The sequence below is a fragment of the Gossypium raimondii genome, chromosome 1, assembly GCF_025698545.1.
Source record: "Gossypium raimondii isolate GPD5lz chromosome 1, ASM2569854v1, whole genome shotgun sequence".
NCBI classification, from domain to species: domain Eukaryota; kingdom Viridiplantae; phylum Streptophyta; class Magnoliopsida; order Malvales; family Malvaceae; genus Gossypium; species Gossypium raimondii.
In genome coordinates this window covers 9,961,491-9,971,369 of record NC_068565.1, presented here as the reverse complement: position 1 = coordinate 9,971,369, position 9,879 = coordinate 9,961,491, and the positions used below count along the sequence as shown (strand labels likewise).

The 9,879-nt window shown below is 33.8% G+C and overlaps 1 protein-coding gene across 1 annotated transcript; it reads left to right on the top strand.

Moving 5' to 3' along the window:
• The first annotated feature begins 355 nt into the window (after positions 1-355).
• On the top strand, positions 356-8,066 carry LOC105781313 (protein ENHANCED DOWNY MILDEW 2). Its single transcript, XM_012605849.2, has 18 exons — positions 356-496; positions 1,054-1,479; positions 1,572-1,668; positions 1,883-1,936; positions 2,068-2,316; positions 2,401-2,499; positions 2,832-3,079; positions 3,171-3,260; positions 3,343-3,876; positions 4,011-4,158; positions 4,269-4,370; positions 4,690-4,782; positions 4,947-4,988; positions 5,442-5,552; positions 5,800-5,871; positions 5,961-6,079; positions 6,174-6,246; positions 6,349-8,066. The coding sequence occupies exons 2-18, from the start codon at positions 1,061-1,063 to the stop codon at positions 7,888-7,890; spliced, it is 4,092 nt and encodes a 1,363-aa protein (XP_012461303.1). The 5' UTR covers positions 356-496; positions 1,054-1,060; the 3' UTR covers positions 7,891-8,066.
• Positions 8,067-9,879: the final 1,813 nt, after the last annotated feature.

The following is a 9,879-nucleotide window of genomic DNA, read 5'->3' as shown; positions in this document are numbered from 1 at the left end:
AGATACAATAATGGTTAAAATATGCCTATACTTTCTATAATAAAAAAGGAATTTATCCCATATATGATTTAGTTTTTTTTTTTACTTTTCAAATATTAAAATTCAGTTTGAATTGTTACCACTGTTAATTTTTTAAATTTATTGTTGTGATTTTAAAATAATAAAAAATTACTTACTTAATTAAAAAATATAAGTAACCTGAATTTAATAAATTACCAATTAAACTTGAAATTTAAAATTGAAAAATAAAAAATATTAAAAAAACAAATATAAATTAAAATTCTTAATTTTTGAAAAATACATATAATATTTTAATCCGTGCATATATAAAACATATAATACATATGAAGCAGTTTACATATATAAAACAGCTTTTATCTTCTCAAAGAAAAACAGTTATTACTTTTTATCCCTCTCCTTTTCCTCGTATTTTATCTCTCTCCTTCTCAGCCCTCTCGTCTTTCAATTTTCCGGCAGAGCAGAGAAATTAAATAAGGTAATTTTTGAAACCCTAAACTTCAATGGAAGATTGATTTTTTTAAAACCCTAAATTAACTCGAACATTGATTTCTACTTGACTCATGAGAGAGATTTTGAGTTATCTGCTCTCTTCCTCTGCATCACTCCGCTATATTTGATTTTCTGTTTTCGATCGTACTGCTTGTTACCTGTCTCATCGGACATTTTGTAAAGCTATTGGTTTAGCAGAAATAGCGGACCGCTATTGAGGTTTTTACCGGTGGTGGACGGGGCATAGTGGCCGCGACACCGTTACTCAACCGCTATTTCAAACCCTGAATTGATCAGTCTATTGCATTAAATTTTCTATTGTAATTATTGTTTCAGTTAGTGTTAATTGCATTATTCTTATTAAACTTTAGTTAATTATTTTCGTCATTGTTGTTTAATATGATCGTAGTGGTACTCGCGTTTTCTAATGATGAAAAAGGGAAGTGGTTTTGTTAATGTTGTTGCAATTTCTTATATTGTTAATTGCATTGTTTTTAGTAAAATCTAGTTAGTTATTTCTTTCATTGTTTTCAATACTATCAGAGTGGTAATGGCGTTTTCTGATGATGAAGAAGAAGAGGCTTTAATCCATTCCGTCTCAAACTATTATTTCAATGATGAAAAAGATGAGGCTGTTTGCTTTTCTCAGTTGCCACTACAATTTGGGGGGAAAGAATGCCTTAGTGGTGGATCTAAAAAGAAGATATTTTTGAGAGGAATAGCTGATGATGGGCTCCTAACAATTTGCAAGCATGTCACTGCCTGGAAATTTGATCTGTCTAATGTTGGGAAGCCGGATATTTCTGTTTTAAGTAAAGACATTGGGTGGCTTAAGCTACAGAAGCCAAGGAAGAGCTTTGAGCCTGTGATTAGGAGTGTTTTAATATCGGTTCATTGCTTGCATCTTATTACTTGGAATCCTGATTTATCAGGGAAATCGTTGTGGGACCAGTTAGCGAAAATTTTTAGGTAGTTTATCACTCTTATGGGTGTATTTTTCCTATTTTCAAGTATGAAATTGATGGGTGTTCTTTTTTTTTTATTCCTTCTGTTATTTGCAGCTTGTATGAGGTAAAGCCTTCACAAAACGACTTGGTGGATCACATGGATTTGATTGCTGAGGCTGTTAAAAGTGATGATTCATTAGCAAAATCCAAGGTTTGTGTGTAATTTGGTAAACTCATTTTGGTGCATTTTAATTGTTATTTTTCGTTGGATAATGTTGAGTTGGGTTTAGCATGTTTTAGTCTGCAATGAGTTTTTGGTTGTAAAACAAGGCTCGTCTAAAGGATTGCAGCAATTTATGATCCTGTTTCTCTCTTTCTGTTTCTTTGTGCAATTGAAGTCAGTGGGATGTTTATGTTTTGAGCAGTTTTTGCACTCATTTTTGGAGGAGAAGCCCAAAAAACGGAAACTTGTTAATGAGGTTAGATATTACCCTTTGATGTTTCTTGGTCTATTTCTTCAAATCTGATTATTCACTTCTTTTTTTTTTTAAATTCTTATTTTCTGAAAAATGTACATTATTTTAAGCAAGTGTACTTATTGATTAATCAGAATGCTCGAGGCACATCAATTTCTGGATTTATAGTTGATGATGCAGTTGATGGCCCTGAACTAGATGATTCCAATAATGATGATGATGAAGATGACTTGTATGATTCAGTTTGTGCTTTTTGCGACAATGGGGGTAGTCTTATATGTTGTGATGGAAGGTGCATGAGATCATTTCATGCTACTGAAGATGACGATTCTGCTCGTGAATCTGCTTGTGAATCTCTTGGCTTTACTCCGAACCAAGTTAAAGTAAGTTAGTGACCCATATTTTATATACTGGCTTTTAGCTAGTTTCTGTCTTGTTTATAATTACAAGTCCCTACTAAATGGCAGGCGTTGGAAACACTCTTATGCAAGAATTGTGAATATAATCAACATCAGTGCTTTTCTTGTGGGAAGTTAGGTTCTTCTGATAAGTCCTCTGGTGCTGAGGTATAATACCTACCAATGTCATTGATTATATTTGCAGCAAAATATTTGAATAATTGAGTCATAGTGAAATCAATTCTAATCAGTAAATATTGTTAGAAGCTTTATATTGTTATCGCATTGTTCTGTTTGTTTTCTGATTGGTTTATTTGCTTTAATGGCATTTTATCCGACTGTTTAGGTGAAATTTATTTGTTTTTGATTTTTCTTAAAGATACATTTTCTTTTATGACTAATGTTGGTTTTTTAGTTATCCTCAATAGATTTTGATTTCTTCCTAGTTTTATTGTAACTTCCTGCTGAATGGCTCCAAAAGTTTCATTTCCTTTTGCCAGGTCTTTCGCTGCAGTAATGCAACCTGTGGTCACTTTTATCATCCACATTGTGTGGCAAAATTGCTTCATAAGGGGGATAAAGTTGCTGCTGAAGAGCATGCGAAAAGAATTTCTTCAGGGGAATTTTTTACATGCCCCACTCATAAATGCTGTGTTTGTCAACAAGGAGAAAACAAGAAAGTCGAGGAGCTGCAGTTTGCTTTGTGTAGACGTTGCCCCACATCATACCACAGGAAATGTTTACCAAGGTACAATGAGGTTTATCATTTATATATTAACCGCATTTATTGGAATGTCCCATTCTTAACAATCTACTTGGTTTCCTTTTGCAACTATCAGAGAGATCGCATTTGATGATATAGAAGAGGAAGGTATTATAACAAGGGCTTGGGATGGTCTACTTGTCAATCGTGTACTGATATATTGCTTGTAAGTGTTTTAAATGTGTTACTATCATACTTTTATTTGCTTTAATTGTTTTTTAAATTGTTCATATTGTTGGTTTGGATAGCAAACATGAGATTGACGAAGACCTTGGAACTCCCATAAGGGACCATATAAAATTCCCCTTTGATGAAAGCAAGAAAAGAAAGGCATCAGATGTGCTCACAAGTCATGAAAAGGTTGGCTCAAAGAAGAAAACTCTTGCATTAGAAGGCACTTCACAGGAGAGAACTGCCATGAAAGCAGCAAAGCAATCTTCTTCTGTTGTTAAAGCTGATCAAACTAGCAAAAAGAGTGAAAAAGTTACTCCTAGGACCAATGCCCTAAAGAAAGTCAAAGCCACTGGTCCATCCAAAAAGCCTTTGAGGCAGAATTCAAAGTCTCTGCCTATGGATGCAGGCAAATCCTCTGCAGATGATGGAAACAAGACCTCCTTGGGGGGAAGATTATTCTCCTTAATGAATCAGGAGAGTGAGCAGCAGATTAAGCCTGGGAGACAGGATAATCTTAAAGGTGGTCTTAGTAAGGCTGCCGTGGTCAACTCTACCGCAACAAGTAAAAGCTCGGACATGCCTTCATTAGATGCTGATTCTGAGAGAAGGTGGACTTTCTTTATTTCTGCCTTAGTTGTATTTTCTTGTTTCCTAACCCTTAATCACTTAGGGGCAAACTGATCTGAGTTGATGTTTTAGATTATGCATCAAATGTGATTTGTTGGACTTCTTTACATTGTAGATTACTCAATTTAATGAAGGAGGCTGAATCATCAGTAACATTAGAAGATATAATAACGAAACCAAAAGTCCTATCTACACATGGATATTCTTCAAGAAGTGTCATAGACAGAACAATTACTCTTGGAAAGATAGAGGGTTTAGTTGAGGTATTTCATAATTTTGGATAAAGTTTGCGTTATAGCTTTAAGCAAAGGTATGATTTTTCTGTCTGTTTGTGTTATTATTTTTCTTTGAGTCTTTATTCAACTGTTTGCAGGCTGTTCGGATGGCTTTAGCAAAACTAGAGGATGGCTGTAGTATTGAAGATGCTCAAGCTGTTTGTGAGCCAGAGGTTTTAAACCAGATATTTAAGTGGCAGGTTATTACCCTTAATCATTTGTAATTATCCCCTCCCAGTTACTTTAATAAAGAGTTTTGTCATTATCTATGATTTCGTTTTCAAGTGAGTATGATTTTATTTTTGTTTCATTGCAAAAACAATGCTTTGTCCTATTTCTTAAAATAAGTTGATATGAAATTTCTATAAGTGGCCTGTTTCCTTCTTCAAAGTTCCCCTGGACATATCATATGCTCTGCAAGTTTGTTACACGTACATGTTTTTACAAGGTGCCATTTAATTCTTTGTCTCATTCTATCTTTTTCTTGCTCTTGAATTTTTTAAAATTTATTATTTCCAGAACAAACTCAGGGTATATCTTGCACCTTTTCTATATGGCATGCGCTACTCTTCTTTTGGTCGTCATTTTACTAAAGTGGATAAACTTGAAGAGGTAAGTTCCGTTGTTTTCATATCCTTTAGTTCTACATCTGCTAATTCAATTGTTTTTTTTTCTTCTAAAGAATGCTAATGCAATTGTTAATATATGTTCTCTTATTATTACAAGTTCCTAGACGCTTTAAATTAAAACCTTAATGCCTGGCGTTAAATGTGCAGATTGTTGATAGACTTCATTGGTATGTGCAAGATGGTGATACAGTAAGCGTTTCTGTGCCTCCCTCTTCTCTCTCTCTCCCTCTTTTTTCTTTTTTACCTCTCTCCCCTCTTATGTTTTCTTCTTTTGCTTTTATATTTTGGAATTCAAGTCTATGTGATTACACTTTGATATTTGCTTCATAATGAAATGTTTCCTGCACATATTTTAGCGAAAAAGATCATGAAAGGAAAGGGAAAGAAATATTTTGGTTTTTAAGTTCTCCTTATGCTTGGATATACATAATAATAGAACTCCTAGAAACTATGTACAGTAATTTCCTAATACTGATACCTTTCATGGCCGGCCATGTCGATATTCTTGTTAGGAGATGGAAAAACAACAAAGATGCCATTTGTTCTTTCCTCCTTTGTATAAGTACAGCTCTATAACAGAAGATTAGATGGAAGCATGGAACTTGACCGAGTTATCTTATTTTTGATTATTTCCATGGACAGATTGTCGACTTTTGTTGTGGTGCTAATGATTTTAGTTTAATAATGAAAAGAAAGCTTGAAGAGACCGGGAAGAAGTGCTCATTCAAAAACTATGATATTTTCCAAGCAAAGGTATGCTTTAGTTTCCTGGATTTATTTCTAATAAATCAGTTTATGCATTATGGATGTACATTGTGGCTGCCCAAGAAGTCAAGCACGGTATCAGGTGCATCACAGTTTGACAATGGTATCGTTGTTCTTGCTGCATGTGATTAGAAGGGGAACCTGATTGTTTGCATGCATTTGTAGATGATTCATTAATCTTGTTTTTACTTGTATATATTTTCCTTATGTTTTGGCTACTGATATCCTTTGTCAGAATGATTTTAATTTTGAGAGGAGGGATTGGATGAGTGTGCAACAAAAGGAGTTGCCAACAGGGTCACAACTGGTAAGGAATTTTTTTATATTGTAAGAATTAACGCATTCAGCTATTCCTGTTGTCGTAATTGACAAAATTTTTGTTCACTATTTGAGTAGATAATGGGGCTAAATCCTCCTTTTGGAGTTAAAGCTGCTTTGGCAAACAAGTTTATTGATAAGGCCCTTGAATTTAACCCAAAACTTTTGATCCTTATTGTTCCACCCGAAACAGAAAGGTAGTATTTTCCTCTCTCAAACACTCACGTTTCTTGGCTTTTTGACACACTCAACTCACTCACTCAAACACTCGCATTTCTTGGCTTTCACCAGGTTGGACAAAAAGAAATCTTTGAAATATCCGTATGAACTAGTATGGGAGGATAATAACTTGTTATCTGGAAAGGTAACTAATATGTTTTGTGCAGTTTCCTTGTAGATGAATGTTTGTGATGTTCTTATTACAGTCTTATGGTATTGTGGGTAACTTTGGTATCTCGTGTTCCAGTCATTTTACCTGCCTGGTTCTATTGATGCAAATGACAAACAAATGGATCAGTGGAATGTCATGGTTCCACCTCTTTATCTTTGGAGTCGTTCTGATTTTTCGGCAAAGAACAAGAGCATAGCTGAAAAGCATGGTCATGTACCTAGGGAACCAGCGAGTTCAAATCAGGAAATGAATATTGATGAAACACGCAGATCTGATTTTGAACTGCCATTGGAGGATGATGGTCTTCGTGATGATGCTACTGAGTTGAAAGATCATATGCAAAATCATGTAATTGAGGAATGTAAAAAAGAGAAATCTGTGGAGGTGACCCCGAAAGAGTGCTCTCCTCGTCAGCAAAGTGATGAGAAGAACCAATCCAAGGAAACCTCGAGCAATAAGAAGAGAAAGCACAGTGAAGAAAATAATGGAAGGAAAACTGATAAAAAGAGTGGAGGACGGACTCCTAGAAGTGAGACACATGATGGAATTCCTCACTCTTCTCCATCCAATGTGATGGGTAGTAGTAGATCCTCAGTGGAAGGTGCCTCCTCCAAATTGCACAGTGAAGAAAATCTTGTAAGGAAAACTGATATAAAGGGTGGAGGAAGGATTCCTAGGAGTGAGATGCATAGTGGAATTCCTCACCCTTCTCCGTCCAATGTGATCGGTAGTAGTAGATCCTCAGTGAAAGGTGCCTCCCCCAAATTGCACAGTGAAGAAAATCTTGGAAGGAAAACTGATAAAATGAGTGGAGGAAGGACTCCTAGAAGTGAGACACACGGTGGAATTCCCCACTCTTCTCCATCCAACGTGATGGGCAGTAGTAGATCCTCAGTGGAAGGTGCCTCCAAATTGCACAGTGAAGAAAATCTTGGAAGGAAAACTAATAAGAAGAGTGGAAGGACTACTAGAAGTGAGACATACAGTGGAATTCCGCACTCTTCTCCATCCAATGTGATGGCTAGTAGTAGATCCTCAGTGGAATGTGCCTCCAGATCGCCTAACCAACATCGGATACCCAATATGCGTAGTTCACAGACTGCACTTCGAACTTCATATGGTGACACCAGGACCAGCGTTGGTGATGATATGGGAAGAAGGTACAATATGAATTACGATCCTTATTCAGCTGGTACCCACAGTCATGGTTACAGACCTTACCCCAATGAAATGAACAGGGAATTCAATTTACGGTCACAAGTTCACCTCTATGGGCAAGAACCTGGTCTATTTCCTCGGAGAAATGATCTGGCTGGGTTGAACTCTTTATATGGTCCAACAACTCCGTCTTATGGACAACACAACGGTGCTACAGTGAATCCTTCCTACAGGATGAATATGTCCGCAATGCAGCGATATGCTCCTCGTCTAGATGAGTTGAACTACACAAGGATGGGTGGTGCAGGGCCTGAGCCACCACTGATGGGGAATAGAAATACTTTTTATGATCCTAGACCACCTTTTATGATTGATCCTCGAGCACCACGACCTCCATATACTCTGGGTTTCTCTCCTGGTCCATACCACCCTTATTCACATCACAACTCGGCTGGTTGACTCAATGAATAGTTAGTTGCTCGTCATCCATCAACTCGAGGACCTGATCTTTAGAAATTTGGTTGTTCGAACCCTTTTAACTGATTCTGTAATATGGGTTCTGCTGCATAACGTTGAAACTTATCTTTTAAATATTTTGCTCCTGTTTCTTAATTAGTAGGGTTATGTTTTGTGCATGTTTAGACTAGAAATTTTGCTTGATCATTTAGATTAAATAGGGTACCTTTTTGATACACTGTAAGTAGAGTTTTTTAAAACTTCACAAGCAGGTTGAAGGTGTTATATTTATTTATATAATTAATTTTTAATTTTTTTACATCATATAATATATTTGTCAAATCTTTAACTCAAATTCCATTGGAAATCTCAAATAATTTTCCTAACTTACATGGATATTTGTTATTAATATTTATTAATATTTTATATTAGGTTGCTAATTAAAAAATAATTAAAACTAGGTAAATTTGATATTTTATTTCTACTAATTAAACTCATAATAATGTTAAATCTAACTATTTATAAAAGAATAATTTTTCTTGAATAGATAAAAATTAATTTTAGTTGGGAAGATATGCATTTTGACACATGAACTTGGTTTTAAGGTTCAAGTTAGTATTTAAGGTTTTTTTGGTCTAATTAGGTACTTGAACTTGGCTTCGAGGTTTAGTTTGGTACTTAATTTTTTTTATCCAATTAGGTATTTTAACTAGGCATTTTGATGCAAATTAGTACTTGAACTTAGTTTTGTATTCCAAATTGGTTCAAATAATCATTTATTGTAAGTTCAACCACACTTTAGGTACCAAATTGAATCTTAATCTAAACCTTAAAGTCAAGTTTAATTCACTCTTTTAAATATATTTCTTATAAATGAATTGAGATTTTAATTAAATAAAATTATTTACTAAACATATCAAATTTCTGTTTATTAAATATAATTATTTACTAAACATATCAATTTTTATTTAATAAATCTAGTTGAGAATACATATTTTCTTTTCAATTAAGGAAATATTATGTTAAGTTAAAGTAAATTTATCCCTATACGGCTTGTGGAGATTTTAGATAAACTTCCCAAGATGATTTAAGATGTGATAAGTGTCTGATAAGATGTAGTAAAATATTCAAAAAAAAAAAACAATTGTGTTGTTTAATTTATAGAATAAATTTTTGTTTGCTTATTTTGAATTTGTTTAACTATTGATGGTATTTGTGAAGCTTATTGAATAATATTTTATATTTGACATTTATTTAATCTTATTATTTGATATTTATAAATATTTTTTATATACATATACCAAATATTTTTAAAAATAACAATCAATCTAAAATAGTACATCGAAACAAACCGATATCAACACATACCAATACTAGTAGAAGAATGGTATATCCACCGAAATTGTACAAACTCCTTTAGTTTGAAGATTTCTAATTGTCGGAGGTAATAAATAATCATTTGGAGAATTAAATGCGTGAAATTTTACAGTTTTGTACGTAAGGGGATTAATCCCTTTGTTTGAAAAAATATATAACTATTAGTGTGAGGGATCGTTCCTCTTAAAAATTTTGGTTGCTAACTTCAAGTGATCGATCTCTTATGTGGGATCAATTCCACTATATCAAAACGTCTAAAATGAATTGGAATGAGTTTGATGCGTATTCAAAAGCATTTGGTTAACTCAAGAACATAATATATGAGTAAAATTAATTTAAATAAGTGTTTTTGAATTTGTTTTGGACTTCAAAAACATTTCCTATTATATATATTGTTTTCCAATATAAAAGACTAAAGTAACAATATGAAAAATTTATCTTAAATATTAGTTTAAACTACAAGTCACCCAACTATATTCATTTTTTAGTCACCTAATTATGAAAAGTTACAAAATGGTCACTTAATTATGGTTTTTTTCCCCTTTTTTGGTCACCCAACTATAAAAAGTTACAAATTGGTCATCAAACTTTTCAACTTTGTCCTTTTTTTTGTCA

Excerpts from the sequence above, each read along its gene's own strand:
- LOC105781313 (XM_012605849.2), top strand. The coding sequence starts at position 1,061 with ATGGCGTTTTCTGATGATGAAGAAGAAGAGGCTTTAATCCATTCCGTC. Across the intron at positions 2,500-2,831 it reads ATAAGTCCTCTGGTGCTGAG|GTCTTTCGCTGCAGTAATGC; the intron begins GTATAATACCTA and ends TCCTTTTGCCAG. Across the intron at positions 3,080-3,170 it reads CACAGGAAATGTTTACCAAG|AGAGATCGCATTTGATGATA; the intron begins GTACAATGAGGT and ends TGCAACTATCAG.